The 22,114-nt window shown below is 39.0% G+C and overlaps 1 protein-coding gene and 1 long non-coding RNA gene across 16 annotated transcripts in view; one reads left to right on the top strand and one right to left on the bottom strand.

The window, feature by feature from the left end:
• LOC309364312 overlaps positions 1–22,114 on the bottom strand; it is a 768,778-nt gene that overhangs the window by 451,945 nt on the left and 294,719 nt on the right. The gene's annotated exons all lie outside the window — the stretch shown is intronic.
• ATP2B2 (ATPase plasma membrane Ca2+ transporting 2) overlaps positions 1–22,114 on the top strand; it is a 371,704-nt gene that overhangs the window by 327,452 nt on the left and 22,138 nt on the right. For all 15 annotated transcript variants that reach the window (XM_081901178.1, XM_081901176.1, XM_081901188.1 and 12 more), the window contains 7 exons: positions 2,497–2,676; positions 3,766–3,853; positions 6,410–6,516; positions 7,120–7,311; positions 12,728–12,941; positions 16,439–16,650; positions 20,970–21,077. In XM_081901178.1, the coding sequence (XP_081757304.1) occupies positions 2,497–2,676; positions 3,766–3,853; positions 6,410–6,516; positions 7,120–7,311; positions 12,728–12,941; positions 16,439–16,650; positions 20,970–21,077 (1,101 nt within the window). The remainder of the gene's footprint in view (positions 1–2,496; positions 2,677–3,765; positions 3,854–6,409; positions 6,517–7,119; positions 7,312–12,727; positions 12,942–16,438; positions 16,651–20,969; positions 21,078–22,114) is intronic.

A 22,114-nucleotide genomic window follows, 5' to 3' on the forward strand; every position in this document is an offset into this window, starting at 1 on the left:
TAAAAAAGTCATCAATATTCTATGGAGATCTTAACATACAAAATTCTGCAGGAGGACTAGAAGCCTCATTACTGCATACTCTGTTTGCTCATTGGATTACAAGTTCATAAAAGTATTTTTGGAAAATTAATCAACAGTTGTTTTATATAAGCTATTTAGGTTTCTAAACTGGGTTGTGGATGCTGATGGGTTGTGCTAGTTTAAATGATTAGAAAAAATCATAGTAAAATGAAAGTTAAAACTGGAAGCATGCAGTTTATAAGGCATCTCTCTTCATGTTGTCTTGCAATTAATATGTCCCCAAAATTGGGAGACGTTTTAGTTTTCAATCTCGTATAGTTGTAAGATTTGAAGATAAGTTTGTGTGTCATGGAGCAACCTGTTTATTGTTTAAAATTCACCATGATTTCTTCAAAGGAAAGAAAATTATATCATTTCAGTTAGATCTTTAATTAGGAATCACTATCTGTCAATGCCAAAACAAGGCAAGTATACTTTATGTACATAAAGTATTATTTTACAATCTGAATTAGGAACAGTTAAAAAAAAACACAGGAGTTTATAGCCTGGCCTGCCTTAGTTCTTGAGCATCTTCTAATTTCTCTTGTTTAAAGCAGAACCTAAGATGAGCCTGCTAGATCATGCCAATGGCCCATCTAATATCCTGTTCTCACAGTGGGAAGCCTGCAAACTGGACTGTTGATATTCTTATTCTTAATGAATTTGTCTAATCTTCTTTTAAAGTTATCCAGGTTGGTGGCCACCATTGCCTTTTCTGGGAGTGAGTCCAATAGTTTAACTATGTGCTGTGTAAATAGGTGCTTTCTTTTATGCCGAATCTTCCAACATTTGGCTTTATTGTATGCCCATGGGAGAGGGATAAAAACTTTTCTCTGTCCATTTTTTTCCATGTGAAGTATAATTTTATAAACTTCTATCATGTTGCTATTTGCGTGTCTTTTCTCTTAAGATAAAAAGTCCTAAACACTGCAGTCTTTCCTCAAAGGGGAAGCAATCCACCCCCTTGATCATTTTTGTTTGCCTTTTTATGAACCTTTTCATACATTAACTTTTAAAGAAAATATATCATAGCAATATCCTAACCTCAGCCATATCATGTTATGTAATGTGCCGTGGTTCTTAGCAACTTTGAGGGCTTAGACGTGGGTGAAAATGTTCTAATAAATAACTATAGTGTGGTGCCTCACACTACAGTAGATGTTAGTGAAAGTTCATGCTAATGTCCTATTTTTTACTTGGTTTTTCTCAAGATTGTATCACAAGCGTATCAGTCCTAACTCTGATTATGCACAGAATGCACTTCCTTTACCAGTCATTAATTCCCATCCACACTTCTTGAATGTGGATATGTAGCAGAATGTGAGCACTGATTCCATTACATCCATGCTGTGAAAGTACCACAACTTCCTTAAGCTGTTCCACTGGTACTTATTTATTTACTACATTTATGTTTATCTCTAATGCCTCTAGTACACTCTTCCTTCATGTAGCTTGGAACAGCTTACGTAGGGCTTCCAAGCAGTCTGCCATCCGCCTATTGATTATGTTGAGCTTTAGCAATATATCTGCTTTCAGGACATAATGCTGATTTTCAAATATAAATTCTCCTTGAGTGATCTTTGGTAGGCTTATAACTTATTCATAATGACTTTAGTATTGGCAAGGGATTTTTATTTTTTTTAAGCCACTGAATAGATAGAGAGCATGCATTCCCATTGCTTTTTCTCCTTGGTGCTATTGTTAGAATAGCTGAGCTCAGATAATCTGGTAAGGCGGTGCTGAATTTGTATTTGCTGGTTTAAAATTGTGAGATGTAACATATATATCTACTGTTAGGTGCTGTTAGGGTAGTATTCCATTATGAACCTTTATTTTCAATTCATAGCTGCATAAGAGGCTTTCAGTCCCTTTTGGGAATGTTTCATTAGGTTTTTAGTTGTTTCTAATGCCTATAAAAGAGTTGCATGACCACCTAAACCAATAGCAGGAATACAGCATATTCTGCAAGCAGAAACTTATTAGGGTTGGCCATTCCATAAGCAGGGAGCAGTGGCAAAGTGTTGGGAGGACAAACCTATGTGTGCCATGTGACCTGCCAAACATCCCCTAAGCCAGCCTGCTGCCCACAAGACCTAACCTGTCATTAGTATTGAAGTATGATTGAACTGTCAGTTTGGTCAGTTTCTATACATGTAATTATATTTTGCTATATTTCATCAGGAAAACATCTTGGACAGTCATAACAGGTTGGATGGAACATTAAGTTAATAACAATTTCAAATTTGTCTCTTGTATAAGTTGTTGTAGGAAGAAATGATCTTACTTGTGTTCCCTATATCTCCATCATGCTTCTTTTGGAGTTGTTAGAAAACCAATCTCTATTGGTCTCACAGTACTCTTGCTGCTATAATAAAAATCTGATCAGGATCAGCTTGTTTTTGATACTTCCCCCTCCATTACATCTCACTGTTTTAGGTCCCAGAAGCCATAAGAAAGTGTCAACGAGCAGGAATTACAGTCCGTATGGTCACAGGGGACAACATCAATACAGCTCGTGCTATTGCAATAAAGTGTGGGATAATTCACCCTGGAGAAGATTTCCTCTGCATTGAGGGGAAAGAGTTTAACCGAAGGATCCGAAATGAGAAAGGAGATGTAAGTCATGTCAGGACAAAACATACAATATTCTATAAAATAGTTACAAAACCTGTCATATTTGTCTTGTGCTGCGCTGTTCCTCACGTTCTTCCTTTTTTCCAAATGGGAGAGATGGTACTCTTTTAAAGATTTTATGTCTTTAAAAAGCTAGCAGATCGTGGCCACTTTTCTCCTCCTCTGGTCCTTCTGTGTTGCTATGTCGTCCAAACCGGGTTTGCCTTGCTACAGACAAACCATGAGCTGAAGTTGAGGTTTGTCCTTGGTTTAGAGCTCATGGTTTGGAGGAAATAAGCTATGAGCCCAGTTTCAGATGACATGCTAAGCCAAGTCTTAGCTCACAGAAGCACAGCAGCAACAGGTCCAGAGGAGGAGCAAAGCAGCCTACACACTTATATATTTGTGCTAATTCATGGTTTGTATTAGCCTTGAATGCCATATGTTATATGCTAGGGCTGCCATGTGTCCGGAATTTCCCAGATATATCTGGGATGCATCAGTCAAAAACAGCATTGGGGTGGAATTTTCTATAATCAGTTAAAATGTCCGATTTGCTCAACAAATGTGCCAAAAAATGCTTGACAACCCAGTATCCTCACTACGTCCCTAAAGTGCATTAATATTTTTAGAAGTGGTAATATAAACATGTCAGTGCTTGTTTACTGTGTGTTCAATCATTTACATTTAGTGAGAATATGAAAAGTTTCTTTTCATATAAAGGGCTGATGTAGCAGCTGGTTCAGGAAAGACAGATGATAGAGGTCAGAAATATATTTGCAAAGGCACCGAAAGCAACATGACTTCTTGAAAGTGACATTATACTGTTACTCAGGTGAAAATGACAATATGGAGCATAGTAATTTGATTGGGGAACAAATATTTCTTTAATAGGCTATCATAAATCAGAGAGCGCAGCATAGCAGAGGATGAGAGCAGCAGAAAACCCTAGGAAGCCCTTGTAGTTGTTTAAGTATTAGCAATGTCAGGTGGGAAACAAGTTAACCTTAAAGTGACATTTATTCTAAAGGGTACATGGTGGTGGAAAGGTTTCCGAAAGACTGACAAATGTATCATCCTTATTTCTTTCAGATTGAACAGGAACGCATTGACAAGATATGGCCAAAACTTCGTGTCCTTGCTCGTTCATCTCCCACTGATAAGCACACTTTAGTCAAAGGTGAATGCAAATTTACCCATATACATACAGCATCACTAATGCGCGCATATATATATATATGCCCTTCTGTGATTACATATATAATTCTGTAGATTTAGTTGTTTTAAACTGTTTTTAATGTCATGTTTCAATATTAATGTTGTGTTTTAATTGTAACTCACCCTAAGACCTAGAGAGAAGGGTGGGTAACAAATTGTAATAGTAGTCGTAGTAGTAGTAGTAATAAAATATATCACTACAGTTTCCTACATATCAATACACTTTGTTTAAAACGACACAGTGCAACATTAACTCTTTTGATAAGAATTTCCTTTAACCTTTTAGTCTTACCAACTAAAATGAAGGTAAAGGAGGTTAACTGCATAGCTGGTGTTCTTTTCCTCTTCCTCACGTCTCTCAATTCCTCCCTCCCTTCCTTTGTTGTGTTTCCCACAGCTGATCTGCCTTATTGCTTATGTTGCTTTGTAAAGTGCACCATACATTGATAGTGTTCTATAAATTAATGATAATCATAGTACTGGCACTACCAGTAATAAGTCTAGTGTGTGGCTTTCTCATTTCTCTGTGCAACCAGGGAGCAAGCTGTCTGCTGTAAAATGATCCTTGTGAAGATACGCAGATGAATGTTCCTAGAAGCCCAACATTCTCATGTCAGAAATCCAATTAAAGTGTTTGTGCCCACAGCATCTCTCAGGATTAGACTAGGTAGTCTTGTAGTCAGCTTAAAACAAAATGTATTCTAAAGCAACGTAAATAAATATTCTGGGATTGCTCATTTGGATATTATAGACTGGGAGTAAAATGAATTATTTTGTAGAAAAAACACAGTCAACAAAGTTGAGGCACTGTAGACACTTAAATCATAACAGGGTTGTTTACATGTGCAGGATATGAATCTGACAGAAATAAAGCGGCCCCGAATGTCCTATATAACTACAGTTAGAGCTGCAGTGAGAACTCTGAACAAGGAGTATTTGGGGGGGGGAGGGGGTTGTGTGTGTGTGTTAAATAGCCACTGTAGTGGAAGAAGAACTTGCTTGGGAGGTTTTTTAGCTTTTGTATTTCTGTAGTCCCTTCAAAGTTAATATGAAATTAACTAGCTTTGACTGAATGTGTGTTTTCCTGAAGGACAAACCAGGGTCTCAGCTTTGATGCATAAGAAATACTCTAGAGCTGAAAGAAATATAAGATACAAAGCAACCCTTCTTCTATATTGAACATTTAATGATACACAGTTGCCAGAGGGGCACCACATTTAGCATAATATAAGGTCTCCTTCATTCATCATTAATGGTGTTAACTTTTCATTCCTCTTTGAGGAGTAAAATGGTCTGCTTACCATATTTAATTAATAAAATATTGAAAATGGTATCTTGGCTCAAAAGTATGTTTAAAGCAGTGTTTAGTATTTGCTGTTAGATGGATACATTTGTAATTTCTTTGAACATACTCAAAATCCCAATAAATCTGTATGAGTTTTGACCTCAATATAGCCTCCAACTAAATGTTTGCATATAAATAGCAGTTAGGTTTTTATGAACTTTGTATTATCTGGATCATTGGAGTGCTTAATGGATCCCTCAATAAATGTTAAGCTCAAGTGGTAGATATGAGCACCTCAGAAATGAGCACCTTTCTCTGAATGCTTGTTACACCATCACCATAACATTTTGTGAAATCATGCTGATGGTGTGAGGCATTTGAAACCTATTAATACTCAGAGTTTAAGGACTGGACTGTTTGGTTTTTTTAAAAAATAAAAATAAAAATAAAACTCTGAATAATATTTTTTCATATAACCTTCATTGTTCTGTAATTGTAAAAATTCATTCAGCCATTTGTTATACAATGGCTTTTCATGTATATAAACTGAGGGGGATGGGCCTTCAGGTCTGGTGGCTAGAGGTGAGCTCTGATAATGCCTATTGAATGCCTAGATGGAAGATAATGATGTGTGAGCATGTATAGAAACTGGCCTACTATACAAATGTAAATCTACAGTCATTGCTCCACCCATGCTTGCCTCTAGACCTGCCTGCCACTGGCATGTCACCCTGGAAGCTTGCCCACAAGGGAACGTGGTGCTCCAGCTGAAAAAGGTTTCCAATTCAATATAAATAATAACTTTGGAAAACCACTTCTGCCCTCACAGTAGCAATGTATGCACCCTAGAAATGAGATTAACATTTAGCTTCAGCAGTGGGTTCTATAAGTGCCACCAGTTCTTAGAAGCTGGGAAAGAAAAGAGAGCAAAGGTGAATTGAGAAGACAACGCTTAATAAGGGGGGGAGAAAGAAGAAATAGGGTAGCACATTGAGCTATGTGTGAAAAGGATGCTATATGAAAGGTACGATGTAGTTAAATCAAGTAGATTGGTATGCTGGAACATGTGGATTGATGTACACAATTTTAAGGATTGTAAAAAGTTTGTCCACCTGTCAAGATGCTTCTTCCCATATGAACATGCAGATTACAGCATCAGACTGTTTTTTTTAAAATCCACCATACTTTCATGCAACCACACAGTTTCTTAAAATTCATTGCAATATTTTACAGGTATTATTGACAGCACTCAAGTGGAGCAGAGGCAGGTTGTAGCAGTGACTGGTGATGGAACTAATGATGGACCAGCACTTAAGAAAGCTGATGTTGGCTTTGCAATGGTACATTTAAGAACATGCTCCTTTTAAGGACTGCCCAGAATATTCAATAGTTTCAATTTTGGGGTTGAAGTAGCGCATTCAGTAGTGGGGTGGGCTGAGGTGGGGTAAAATATTCCGTGAAACTCCCTCTAATGATAAATATATTCACCATTTTATGAGACTGTTCACACCCAGTCTGCTGCTGTTTTGGTGCCATCATTTCCCTGGGAGTAGGCTTGTAGGCAATCTGTCAGTTGATGTATTGCTGTTACTTCAGCTGAATTGATTGTCTTAAGTATGCCCATTGACAGCGTGATGTCAAATTCCTATATTGAGATCTAACTGAATTTTAGATTTGCCATATTACGAACTGCTATTGAAAACATTTCCAAATTGGTTCAATATCTATCCAGCATAAAAACTGCTGTTGAGGAAAACAAGTCTAAAGTCTCCTAAAGTTTTGACCAGGCTAACCAGTTTAATGGTTCTTTGGTTCCTGGCTCGTTTTATTTATTAACAGCCAATTTAAGTTACCTCTCTTCTGAAAGTGCTATTCCTTATTGAAACACTGTTTCTCATTCTAGTACCGTAAGTTATTCTTGATATGTCTTCTACATTTTTCAGGGTATTGCAGGAACTGATGTCGCAAAGGAAGCCTCAGATATTATCCTGACCGACGATAACTTTAGCAGCATTGTGAAAGCTGTAATGTGGGGTCGTAATGTCTATGACAGTATTTCCAAGTTCCTGCAGTTCCAGCTCACAGTAAATGTGGTGGCCGTGATCGTTGCTTTCACTGGAGCTTGCATTACCCAGGTAAGGTTGAATTAAAGAAAATGACTGAAGTATACCTACCCAGATCTTAAGATCTTCATCTGAGGCACTTGTCTGGAGGCCTTGTTGCAGGTTGCTTCTTGGAAGAGGGCCTTTTCAGTGATGGCACCGTGGTCATGCAATATTGTCCCCACAAAGGCTTGCCTCACCTTGTGCCTTCATGGTTTGTTTGTTTTTTGGCACCATGTACATACCTTTTCATTTCCCCAGGTTTAACTATAGTGATCTTAAAAAACTTTTAGTGATTACGTATATTTATTGAAGTTTTAAGATCTTGTTGAAGGGTTTTGCTGGAAACCTATTTTGTGCCAGTTTAATTCTGTGGTGGTCTTACGATTTTATCGGTGTATTTGAAGTTTTTAACATTTATTATAAGCTTGCCAGGAAACTTTTTTTGCCACTGGGCAGCCTAAAAATGTAGTTAATTGAAAACAATTAAATATAAGTAAATAAGGGGAATTCCATTTCAAATGATGATGCAGTCACTGCATTCAGTAAGCTGTTATGGATTCTACCCAATTCTACTCCATTCATTTATGCATTTACTCAAATCTGATCCTGTCTTAGAGCAACAAATGGCTTAAATGATGTCATACATGAGGACTCTTACCCAAGTTCATACAAGCACCCTTATGCAGCAATTTTATATGTTGTGCTACTGGCAGGTAGTAACCAATGTTGACTGCTTGTTGGGGCTATGAACATGGACCCAGGTCCAGAACAGTTTGTACCTCACAGGCAGCAAACACTATGTTTTCTGTTGATTGCTAACCACATATCAGTGCTCTTTTGGAACTGCTAGTGCACCCACTAATATTCCTTAAAAAATAATAACAAACATGTCAGCACCTCATAATCTAGAGGTACAAAGGTGTGCTCATACCTGCTTATTTCACCAAAAGTGAGTAAAATAACAATCACAAAACACCAGTTGTATTAAGTAACTGTTTATATTATTTGTTCTCATGTGCCCATTGCACATATTTTCTACATTGTAAGAAGTCTAAGGAAATATGGCAACATGGTTTTTTTAAAGTAATATATACAGGGCTATTTTTCGGCTGGAACTCACTGGAATTCAATTCTAGCATCTCTTGGGTGGCCGCCATTGCCATTACAAGAGAACAAGGGAGGAGTTCATGGTGAGTTCCAACACCTCTTTTTATAGGAAAAATAGCACTTCATATATAGAGGTATATAGATAGAGAGAGAATCAAATATGGAAGGGTGATATTAAACAGAGTGTGGCATCTCTGTGAATACAGTGCAGATATACACATAGCACATACTGTTCACTCTGGTACAACAGGAAAATTCAGCCTCAGTGAGCAAAATCATGAATAAGTCATAGGTATACGGCAAAGAATAAGTTTACCTTGTCATCATGATATGGCCAAGTGAAACCCGAGGCTGTCTCTATTAGATGCCACAAAGGTGAAACTCCTCCCAAATTACTCTTCTAAATTTTTCAAGGTGTTCAAAGGTTATAACTATTTATTTCTTCATGGATCTTGGGCTCAATTGCAGACCTGTGGTTCCTCTGAGCAGTGAAAACTCAAGCTGTTGCTGTTCACTGTAGCCGGGATGGTCAGAGCAAGGGAGGGAGGTCTTTGCCACTCTTTAGTATTTCTTTTTCCTATACAAAAGAGAGATGTGGAATCAGGAAAGCACAGTGAACCATGGAGTATATAATACCAAATTTGTTTGCCTCTTGTACAGTTCATTTTAATTAGACTTTGGTATAGAAATATTAAAAAGAAATCAAAGGATTGCATGTCCTTGCCCCTGCCCTTTTGAAAATTCTAAGGCATATTGATAAAATATTTTGTTAAGTATTTAAGAAACGTTAACACAATTCTTCCCTCCATGAGTGCAGCTAAGAATGCAGTGGCAGGGATCAGCATGGAACTCAATGGAGTCCTCTTTCCTTTTCCCCTAATCATGACTGCATGTGCACTTCAGTGCATCACTCATTACTACAAAGGGAGGACGATGCATTCCTCCCATATATGCACCCAGACAACTCTCTTCTCCCTAGGACTCTGGAATATTTACTTTGCAAGCTAGGAACTTATTGGGATGGGCAGAAAAGAAAGTTCTGTTGAACCCATTTCTAATCAATCACTTGTTGATGAAGCTTTGCCCTTTCTCTGTGCGTCTGGGAAGTGCTTCTGAGGAAGAGCATCCATCTATTTATTGGAAGAACCAGTAGGGTAGTTAACACACCACAAATACCTTTTGCTGCTTTGTGTGTAGGAGAGTTACAGTTTTCTTGCTAGTTGTGTGTCGTTCATTCATTTATTGAAAATTGACTATCACAGAACTATTGTGGTTTTATTTGTGCAGCTAAATCTAAAATAAACTTTGCAGAGATATTTAAAATGGTAGAATATAATAGAACGAATATAAATATATATACTTCTATGTGGCTATGTGTACACATACTGCTACTGTACTTATATTTTTAGCTAAGTGTGCATAACCCCTACTGTTATGTGTTTTAATTTGCAGTTTCATAACTTTGTTGTTATGGTCCTTGGAAGTTTTAATATGGAAGATATATGCTGGGTTTATAAATAAATAAATAAATGTTTAAAAATAACAATAATGTTCTTAATATGTCCAACATGAAATATCTAGGGGTGATATTTCATGATGAATTGTGATGTATAGATTTGTGTTTCATGTAAAACATCTGGGATCTTTTTACAAAAAGTTTCCCTTTTTTATTTAGTTCCTTGCTAATACCTTCCAAGGTTTCAAAGAAAAAAAACCAGTGAAATAAATGTTGTTTTAGGTGGATCACTTCTTAAACACATTTCCACATAAATTCACATAATTGTTTTAATTTCCATTTGCTTCTGCCTTTGAGATGCATAAAATCATATTTTTTTTAAAAAAAATTGTGCAATGTAGCTGAATGACTCATCTTTAAAATTATTCTAAACCTGAGCTCAGATGCACATTTCCCTTAGCTTGCAAAGAATTAATCAGAAATAAGAAAGAGCTGCAGTGGAAATTTCATTCCACCAAGTGCCAAAATTAATGTGTGTTTAATGCTTAGGCTGGGGTTTAGAATAAGCTTTTACACTTGACTGAACTGTGCAGCGCAGTAGATGATAGATAATTATTAGAGGCACCTTAGCAACATGGAATGATTGGCACTGTGAAATGGTGAGAATGAGCTGCTGCCAAAAGTGATGGCTGCCAATTGCACATGTGTAATTTAGAGGATGGATCAAAGTGAGAAATTTGCTTTTCATTATACACTGGAGTTCCCTTGGGTTTCTGCTGACACTTGCACAACAGAGACCTTTTTATAGCAACAAATATAGCTTCAGATGATAGGAGAGCAGGATGCAGGGACAGGCACTTTAATTTCACACCATTTGTAAAAAGAGGATTTTTTCCCCCCTCGGTGCACATATGATCTCTTTGAAAGATTGTATGCATGTCAAGTTGCTCACTGAAGGAGTAAATGAGTTTGGCCTTTTGCCAATCAGGGGAGGGGCAAAATGGCTTGCAGGGCATATATAGAGACCTCCAGGCTTATTTAGGCAATTGATAATCTCTTCAGATATCTTTCGTTTTTCAAATATTTATCTACGGCACAGAAATCTTATGAAATTATAACCATTATATCATAAAATTGCATTGTTTCTCAGATATGGTTATGGTGTTGCTTTTAGGCAGATACTGCATCACAAAAAATGCTTCTGTATTACTGCTACAAGCATACGTTCTGAGTTTTTTTAGTTAGCACAATGAATTTATTGCTTCTGGTGAGCAGAGCAAGCTATCACAGGGATGCTCAGCTCGTACACATCAGTGTGGAAGAACAATGGCATAGTTTGCCGTAGTGCAGTTACAGAAGCATTTTGTTCTGGCAAGTAGGGCAAAACTAGGCAGCAGAAAATACATTGTAGTGGGACGAGCTCAGAACTGGACCTGTTGCTTTGTATCAATACAACAAGCTGTGCATTGCTTTAAGATAGTTATATCCTAGGTATTCTAAAAGTGATGGATATTGTTACAGTTGAACTCTACAGCTGCAATTCTATAAATACTTACCAGTCAGATAGTGCCATTTGAATAGTCTGTAAGGCACTTTATCCGATTATATTGAATATTGTGATTGATGTTTATGCATTTTTCACAAACCAAATTAATTTTCACTTTTTAAAATTTTTTTAAAAACACATGATAGAATAGTCTGTTTTAGGTTTCAGAGAAACATGAATTAAGCATGTCAATTAATCTAAAAAATAAAATCACATGCTCTTCCTCACTAGAGTTTTATAATGCCACTTTATCCATAGTTTTCTAGTGAGGAAGGATGCTGAGAAGGAACCATTATCCAAAAGATAATTTAATAGTAATTTATTTTGGTTTTGGGATCTGAATTGGTTTGTTTGTTTTTAACGGGCAATTTCAAAGCCTGATTTGACTCCAAGCATAGCCCTACTAGATTCAGTGAGCAGATAGCTCCTTCTAGTGGTTGTTTATGTAGGCTTGGAAACAAAAACCTAACAAATCATATAATCCTTGTCCAGACTGATGTGACATCTTGACTTACCATTAATTTGTAAAAGTAAAATAACTCAAATGGTGCTTCCTGAAAGGTTACTGGCTCTATTACTCCACCATTGTTGAAGGATTTTCAAGCTTCACTTGCTGAAATGTTTGCATGTGTGTGTATTGTATTCATATCTATTTTAAGGGTTTAGCATTTAAATTAGTCCTTATTTTCTCTTGCAATGGTACAATAAGGGTTATGTCTGTACAGAATGTTTGGAAAATGGGCTTTGGATGCTGGAGGCCAAGATTCAAACACCTGCTCACTGCTGAAATTTGACTTTCTCAGCCAAATCCATCTCACAGAGTTGTTGGGAGAATACAAAAATGAAATTAGAATACCGGTATTTATGACCTTAGGGGACGCGGGTGGCGCTGTGGGTAAAACCTCAGTGCCTAGGACTTGCTAATCGCAAGGTCGGCGATTCGAATCCCCACGGCGGGGTGAGCTCCCGTCGTTCGGTCCCAGCTCCTGCCCACCTAGCAGTTTGAAAGCACCCCTAAGTGCAAGTAGATAAATAGGGACCGATTTCTAGCAGGAAGGTTACGGCGTTCCGTGTGCTGCGCTGGCTTGCCAGATGCTGCTTCGTCACGCTGGCCACGTGACCCGGAAGTGTCTCCGGACAGCGCTGGCTCCCGGCCTCTTGAGCGAGATGAGCGCGCAACCCTAGAGTCGGACACGACTGGCCCGTACGGGCAGGGGTACCTTTTTAGTTATGACCTTCTTGCAAGGAAAGGTTTTGCAGAAATATTTAAGAGCAACAAGCACATATACTGACATGGCAAAGATACTGACATTTCCTTCTATAATTTCTCTCTTAAGGACTCACCTTTAAAAGCTGTACAGATGCTATGGGTCAATCTGATTATGGACACCTTTGCCTCTCTTGCTCTGGCTACGGAACCTCCTACAGAGTCGTTGCTGCTAAGGAAACCATATGGCCGAAACAAGCCCCTTATCTCCCGTACTATGATGAAGAACATTTTGGGTCATGCTGTGTACCAGCTCACTCTCATTTTTACCCTCCTTTTTGTTGGTAAGATTATCTAGCCTTTTTATTGCTAACTTTAATAAACTGTGGTAGAACTACAGGATTGTATTGCTTTGGGTTTCAAACATGCTTTCCATGCCTTTTTTGATCTGTAGGTGTGACACAACATGTTGCCAAGAACTAGCTCAGCAATCCAATCCACTGAGCTACTCTCGTGGCTTGTATACATGTGGTAGGACTTCACCTCATAGAAGACAATATTTTGGGATCAAATTGGCCGCAACTTTATTGATTATAGATGTCAGTATGTTCTGGCATAGTCATTGGGTGTTTATCCTGAATCAACCAATCTATTTGCTGGAAGATTATTCCATCAGGTTTAGAATTATTCCTGGGTTTAGGATCACCCAATGACATGCATCAATTCTGGGCAATCCATCCAGCATGCCTTGGGGGGGGGGCGTTATGGCTGCCCCTGTCTGGGCATTCAGACAGAAGTCTTCCCCCGGGACACTTTAATGGGGTACCCTGAGACTTCAATACCCTGATACTTCAACTGAGGAGATGGAGGTGTGCTTCTGACTCAGCCCCTCTGCCAGACTGACCCAACCCAATGCCTTTTTTTTTTTTTGCCAACAAACTGTGGCTATGAGGTAGGCAATCTCCAGACAAGCCCAATTTTCTGCAGGGAAATTCCTCCCTGGCCCTGAATATGGCAACCATATAATTCCAAAGTCTTGTGCTCATGTTGATTGTTTCCTTCAGGAATTGCCAAACATTAGGGTGGGTGGGAGAGACGTCTGTTGCTGACAATGCTTAAGAATACTCCCCAAGTAACACCCTCCTGAGCCACCATATTTTGTGTATTATGTCCTCTAATGTAAATATAAAATGTCAGATGAGCAAATCTACAGTTGCCATGGACGTATGGCAGCCCTAGCAAATCTATACTCTCAGTGTGTTGGGGGGTTTTCCGGAGTTGTAGCAGTAACTTCTATAAATTATGGATTGCATTCAAGTAACATGGATCCAATTAACTCAGTTTGAAATTAACTGAAATGAACTAAAGTTAGGAATGTCTATTAACTTTAATGGGTCTACACTGGAAGTATTGGATACAATACTTCCCGCCCGTTGTATTTCTTAAACTTTCTGCCTGTTAATTTCATTCCCTCAGGTTTTAGGGTCACTACATGTGTCACTAAATATTTCATTGAAGCCCATGATTGAGTTTCTCTGCCTTTTTTAAACTAATAGCAAATAGGAAGGGGGTGCTCTAGATCAGAACCATGGTGCAGAGGGAAATAATTAATCCTTTCTCCCATACTTTTTTTTTTTTTTTTGCTAAAAATTCATTCCCAACAAGCCCTCTCTTTACCCACTAAGAGCAGCAAATAGCAGCTTAGGGTGCGAATAAGAACGTGAGGAAAGAGAGGAAATATTCAAGGTGAAAGGGTTAATCCTCTCCAGGTTGTGGTGCTGATTCATATAATTTCACTGTGGCTGCTGATCATAAATAAATAAATAAATTTTGAAGAGGATCCCAATACCACGATTCAAATCCATGTTTAGTGTACCCTTCAGTTTGCCTTTTAATATTATCTGCACATCGTGCATTATGAACTGTTATCAAGTTCTTTCCTTGTGTTAGTTTTTAAGCTAAAATTAATAAATGCTTTTGTTTGTTACAATCCATTAATTTTAATAAATAACATTTCATCTAGTTAATAGTCAGGTGCTACCCAAAAATAAGTGATCCAGATGTGGACCTCAGTCTAACACTTTTCACAGTAAAACTTCTTTTCAATACTATCATTTAGCAATAATTTCATTGCTAAATAAATAAATAAATTCAGCTGAATGCTATAGTGCTTCTAATGTATGTATTTTTTATTGTTGTTCTTAATGGTTTTAGCAATGTGCTTCTGAAATTCTTTTTTCAATTGTTTTATCATCAGCTTGCATTTATTTTGTCAGAGTTTGTGCTTCTTGTTCTCTTCATTTGGGCAACACTTCTACTTGTTATTCTTGCCTTATATAGCTCTTTTGCTTCTGCTCATAAACCACATTGACATCTTCTTGGATTTGTTGGTACTTTCCTGAACTATCCTGGACTGTGGTATAAATTCCAGCTGAGATTCTATTATTGTAATTTTAAATCACCTCCAAACATCCTGGAGGGAATTGACCCTTTTGGTTCTCCCTTTTAACTTCCTTTCAATGAATTCCTTCATTTGGAAAAGTTTCCTCTTTTAAAGCATCCCTGTTGCCTAGTCTAGGTAACTATCCCCTTCAGTGTATGTTAAATTTTGTAGCACAGAAGTAACTGTTCCAAATTACTTCATCAACAGTCACATCAGGTTCTGAACACCTCTCAGTATTGCTTCCCTTCCAAATGGTTTTATTGCTGATTCTTTCAAGACATACTCACTTATTGCTTCAAGAAGTTTTGCCTTGTTGTCAGGACTTGAATATGCATTTATCCCGTCAATGTGAGAGTAGCTGAAGTCACATGTTATTACCAGACTGTCTCCCTGATTTATTTCTCCATCTCAACATCATTCTCAGTGTTTTGGTTTGAATGGATGATAAATATGACTATGTCTTGAATTCCAGGACTTTTGGTCCTAGTATTTTCATTTCTGTGAGTTCCATGGAGGAGTTTATTAGAATCATTTTATCTCACTTGCAACACCATACATAATATTCCTTTGCTTGTTTTTTCTATGGAGTTTGTATACAGATATTACTTTATCATACTGCTTTGCTTCATGCTACCAGGATTCAAACATGGCTATTATATTTATTATCTTATTAGCACTCTAGCTCCCCAGTTCTGGCTTGAAGGCTTCTAGTATTAGCATATAAATACCTATGCATTTATTCCTTTCCAGGTGACCTTTCTGTGCACTTTTCCCCCTGTGAACCTTCAGTATCTTTAAACAGATGCCATGTTGTTCTGTATTCTATTGCCAAGTTCTATTCTATTCCCATTTGGATGATCTGGAACATTTACAACTTAATTCCTGAGCAATGAATCATCTTGAACTGGATGCTCCCCAATTCCTTTCAGCTTTCCTCAGGAATTGAGTTTAAAAGCTGTTTTGCAAGCTTTTTGATATAAATCATTGGCAGTTTGGTTCCATTGCAGTTCAGGGGGGAGCCTGTCTCATTTGTACAGGCTTGGCTTGCTCCATAATGTTCCCCAGTACCTAATAAATTTAAGTCCTTCTTTGAACACCAGCACTTCATTCATCCGATGAGACCCCTCAACTCTGAATGTCTAGCTGGCTCTGTGTGTGAAACAGATGGCATTTCTAAATATGCAGCCTTGGAGGTCTTGGACCTCAGCAGACTTCAGTAGCAAATAGAAATAAAAAGCTTCATGACTGGTTATTTACTGTTACTGTTGCTGTCATTGCTGCTATTATGACTGCTATCTTGCTGACGTGGTGATGTGATTGTTCTATGGTACACTGAACTGTCCACAATGTTTTTTTAGATTTTGTTCATTTATTTTTTTGTTTCCTCCTTATAATCAGGTGAAAAAATGTTCAAGATTGACAGTGGCAGGAATGCACCACTCCACTCTCCGCCTTCTGAGCACTACACTATCATCTTCAATACCTTTGTTATGATGCAGCTGTTCAATGAAATCAACGCACGCAAAATCCATGGTGAAAGGAATGTTTTTGATGGCATCTTTAGAAACCCTATATTTTGCACTATTGTACTGGGCACATTTGTTGTGCAGGTAATCATTATACAGTGTTAACGCAGCAAAATATTGTTTGCACGTTCCACTGTAAACTCTTCACCCTCTTCTCACGAGATTCTTTGAAAATCCAAAGGCATGTTAGGTATAAATAAACTGCTGATTTATCCACCATTAAGATAGATGTTATGATTTTTCTCCTGTTGTTTCCTTCCTGATTGTCTCAGTTCAATCCTCACTTATTTTTATCCTGCAATCTATTTATTGCTTTCTGTTTCAAGGCTTCATCTGTTATGTCTTTTCCTTTCATGTGTTTATATTATGGAGATATATTCATTTTGCTCTTCTTCCCCTTCTAAAATCCAAGAGCCATATTATGTGAAGGAAGATGAGAAGAAGCAAAGGAGCTGGAATATATTATATTCCTTTTGAAATTCTTGTCATTGGCCTAGCAGTACTAAAATGTGTCTGGTTATTTTTGACACAGCACAATACAAAGTATATTAATAAGTAATCTTGAAATATAATAAATCTCATGATGACAGACTTCATTTGGTAGAGAAAATGCTTCTTCACAATCTTTTTCAAATATCTTACACTTTAAATTTAACAGCCAGTCTTGGATACCCTGCTGCCTTGTGATAGCAAAAGCAGTATTTCTGAAATAGCCTGCCTTGGGTTAAATGCAAGCGTAGGTCAGTGGAGTGATTCTGCCTGCCACAGGAGTAAGGAGGATTGGAAGCTGTACTGTTTTGATAGGCTATGACTGGGGAGGTGGGGATGACCCTGGAGATGAACTCAATTGAAACTTAGCATGTACCTCAATGAAATGTAACAAGCAATTAATAACATTTGAGAGAATATTGAATAAAACTTCTTAACATGTCACAACTACTTTAGGTAGGTAAATATGAACAGAAGTTAGAATACTGGTGAAGCAGTGCTGCTGTTACAACTATCACAAAACATACATGGGATTCCTTCCCCCCCCCCCGCCCCTTGGGGAGCTTCAGGCTCAGTGTTATATTTTTGATGGTAGCAGTGGGGCTGGCTCAGCCATTAGGCAAACTGGAGCAGGAGCCCCACCGGTGGTCCACAAGGAGTGCCAGTATCTGCTGACATCACACGGAATCTCGCAAACACACAATAGCTCATGCAATTTGGGCAGGTTAGGTATAAATTGGGTGAGATTTCACCTGGAATTGGTTCCAAATGCGAGTGCTGCTTCTCCGCCTGCAGCAGAGGGAGCAGGGCAGGCTGAGAGACAGCGCTGGTGGCAACAGGCATGGCACTTTCCGTTTTGGTCTCCCTAGGCAGCTGATTGGTGGGAATATTCAAACTATGTTGGTTCTTCCAACATGAATGTTTTTGAAATTCAGTAGAGGAGTTCAGTTTTCCCAGTTCCCTCCCACTTGCAATAAAAAAATAATAATAATAACTCTATATAATGTCGGGCTGACAAACAGGCTACAACGCTTTCCCCTGATGTTTAGTTTTCTGTGTGCAGGGACCAAGCTACACCTGTAACCTGATCTTGCAATCCCAGAAAGAGGTTTGCATATTAGCACAATAAGGAATGGTTCACAGGTCTCTGAAGTTGACCAGCAGCTGATGTGGGAGCCAGGATAGAGTTCCCACAGAGCTGTCTATGGAGAATGGAGTCAGTGTTACCAATGCAGAGCCATTTGCCTTTTCTCCAGGTGTCCGCTGGTCCATCTGTGATGTGAGGTCAGCTGTCCTTCCCAATTTTCTCTTAGGCTGGTGTGCTTGGGACACTTTGAGAGCTTTGTTCCAGATGCTGTTCCCACACCTTCATATGAGAAACTGCTGCAAGTCTCCCTGCTGACTGAAACTCCCCTTTACCTCACAGTTCATTGCTTCCTTGGGAACATTTTACTTTTAAACCTGCATTCATTTGTTTTGTGGCCACTTTCTTGACATTAGATTCCCTCTACTAGCAAAGTGAGTGGTGCCATTCTGGGAGTATACTCAGTGGTAAACCTGAGTTAGCTTCTGTGAAATAGCTCTATCCCTTCTGCAGTCTATTCTCTGCTCTTTCTTATCAAAAAATCATTTGCTAATTTGTTCAAGAAGATTGACCAGCTCCACCTATCCTCTCATGCTCTCCTTTCCCTTGTAATAAGAAGTTGCTTTCTTGGCTATTTATTCTCCTGTTCTTCACCCCTTCCAGGCTAGATTTTGCTCTTTTCACTCCACTGAAGGTTATCAGGTTTTAAAATATTCTTCCTACCATTTTGTGAGGCCTCTTTGTCATCGTGATCCTTCTTCACTTTTCTGCTGCATCTTCATACTGTTGATCATACCATCTCCTTTACTTTCTTTCCTCTGTACTTCCCTCATATTTTTCTCTTCTTATTCCCATTCAATATTTCTAATTCACCCTTTGCTGTGTTATCATTCATACTTTTCTACTCTGGTCACTGTTCTTTTGACTTTTTCTTCTACCATTGTATTGATTACCATCATCCATATTATTCTTCCTTGGTGATATCTGTTCTGATAGTCTGTGTCTGCAGTAGTCAATCCAGAATCTCTCCATAAAGTGAATCAGCCTAATTGCTTTGAATATGCCACCATCTACCTAAGTCTATGTATTAGGGCACTGTCACATTTGCTGAACATCAAAGTTTTGGGCCTTCCATTTAAGGCTCTCCCCACCTTTCTACTCTTCCCTCCCAACTTTTTGCTTAACCGTTATCTGAACAAGCTTAAGTGCTGATTTTCCTGTCCCTTCTTCTTTTTCACAGGCTGATCAACCACTTTTATGTTTTTCTCCCATTTCCCTTTCCCATGTTACTCTCTATGTCAAGAACAACTTCCCCAAACTTGTTTATTCTGCAAAGAATTTATTGAATCACTGTACATACTCTTGTTGACATTTCCATTCCACCTTAAGGAACAGGCATGTGGAATTGTTGTGTGTCACATATCTGTTTACATTCCAGCACAGTATGCTGGGAACTTCCGTTTGTGTGTAGCTTTTGATTTTGCTGTTCTCTCTGAGACAACATGAGAGAGAGACAACATGTTTCTTTGTTCTGATTTATGTTTAATAAATCTGTAGCCGTAGTATGACTTCACAAGCCTCACGCCTATTCTGTGTGCACAGTACACTCAGCTAATAGCGTGCCCTGGCTTCTCAAGTCCAGGTCGCTGATTTACATTGGAGCACAGGCCGATGGAAGGAGACGTCCGAGCTGGGACTTGCCAGCTGACCTCCCGGCCCTCTGCATATTGACAACTCTCACAAGTCTGCACCACCTTTCCAAATCCTCACTTTACAACTTTATCAATCTCCATTATCTCCCAGTATCAATATTTTGCCCTTATAGCATGTGCTTTCAATTTTTTGAGCCATGTCTATTATTTGATTTGTGTGTTCAGCTCAGAATAGCAGTTCTTATGCTGTCTAAAGAAAATAAATTATCATTAGTAATAGTTGGAGTATGTTCAAAAGCTATAATAGGTAAATATGGTTGGGCTTTATATAGCGCTTATTCTGACAAGATCCCTCAGCAGTTATACACATAGTTGTAGAGTATATATGAAAATGATGATAGGTACATTTTAGCCTCAATCCAGCAAAATTTAGTCATGACGAAGTCTCATCAGCATCTCTGGGAGTTTAAGTTAGTTGTGACTAACTTGCACTGATGCTTTCAATGGGTCTTAGTCATGACTAACTTTACCTGAAGTGCAGGGCCCTCCTGTATATGTGGACAGTTTCATTTGATCATGACTCATATTTTGTCTGTCACCCTCTTGCAAGGAGCAGAGAGTAAAATAATTAACGATAGCATTGACACCTGGAAAGAAAGCTTGTAGAAAAGCATCATGTGATGGGACGATGAGCTGCTTGTGCGTAAAATGCAAGTCCCTCAGAGTTTGATCAGGCTTTCAAACCTCTGCCTGTGACGGAGCCCCTCCAGCATGGCTGCGTCAATCACTAGTAGAATCCGAAAGTGGCTGCTTTCGGAAACGTTTCCAACATAAAAGCTCCTTAACGGAAACACGTCGTCTGGCCTCTCGGCGTGACAGTTTCCGTCGAGGTGTGGGTGTCCCTATAGGAGGTCCTGAGACCTCCCCACTGGTTTCGCTTGAAGCGTCTCTGAGCCATCCCTCCGACTCACTTTCCCTTGGAGTTCTTGCTCGCCCTCTACTGGTTCCCTCTTCCGCTGCTACTGCTCTCTCACCCTCAGTGAGCCTTTGCGCCTCCGGCGCTTTAGATGTCAGTTCCCTGACACATCATAACAAAAAACTTGCATCTCTCTGTTCTTTCCCCCCTTCTTTGATTAGTAATTGCACCTTTTATTTTTCTTTCTGCTTTCCCCTTGCAGATAGTAATTGTACAGTTTGGTGGTAAACCTTTTAGCTGTTCCCCTTTGGAGCTTGACCAGTGGATGTGGTGTGTGTTTATTGGATTAGGTGAACTTGTATGGGGTCAGGTAAGGACTACTTATTTTATATAATTACAAAGAAAATCACACATTTTATAGTAAGGCTGCACTCCTATCTACACGTACTTGGGGATCCCACGCAGGGCTGTCTTAAGCATATGCGGCGCCAGGGTACAAAGATCCCCCCAGCGCCCCCCCCCAGGTTGCCCAGTCCCAGGTGTGCAGGAGGGTGGAGCTGGCCAGCCACCTCAGCATCTCACTGGCTCGGTTGCCCCCAAACTCGCAGCGCAGAGCCTTCCGCAGCTGAAGAGCCTGCTGCAGCGCTCCGACCAATGGGTGGGCTCTTCCCCAGACTCAACTCTTGGGCTCCGGACTCTTGGCCTGGTGCTCCTGAGAGCCCTGTGCCTGGGTGTCTCCACCCCCAGCGCCTATGGGTAAGATGACCCTGATCCCACTCAAGACAGTGCTGCTTACTTCTGAGGACACATGTGGAAGGATTGTGGTGAAAACAATTTTATTCGTATATTGAAGGTGGGTGTTGCAAATGACTTGACTAGTATTTTTTTTTTAAAAAATGTAATTGTCACTGACATAAAATGAAATTCAGTAAAGCATGTAAATGCTTCACATTCTTCTAGGGTTTGAAATATAGATGAAGGCCGCACTCTGAATCCCTTTGTGGCTGTGAGATTCACATTGCTCCCTATGGTTGATGGACCCTTATTTTATTTTATTATTTCATCCCACCCTTCCTCAAATGCGCTTGGGCAGCATACACAGACTCCTCCCATTTTGTCCTCACAACAACCCTGTGAGGTAGGAGAGGTTGATAGTGTGTGTCAGGCCCACAGTAAACTACATAATAAGGAGGTATGTCTCCTAAACAGTTTAAGCCTAATAGTCTAATGACCACAAAACCTTGGCTCTTGAATGGCCCAGGACTCTTTCATCACCTAGAGCAAACAGTAAGAAAACCCTGTTTTAGCAGAAATTCAGATTTTCTGAATTTCAACCAACATTAGTTGCTTCATTTATATTACTATTTCTAGGCTGCTTTTCTGCCCAAATACTTCCAAATGATATAT

Source organism: Podarcis melisellensis (assembly GCF_964234715.1).
Source record: "Podarcis melisellensis genome assembly, chromosome: 2".
Classification (NCBI taxonomy): domain Eukaryota; kingdom Metazoa; phylum Chordata; class Lepidosauria; order Squamata; family Lacertidae; genus Podarcis; species Podarcis melisellensis.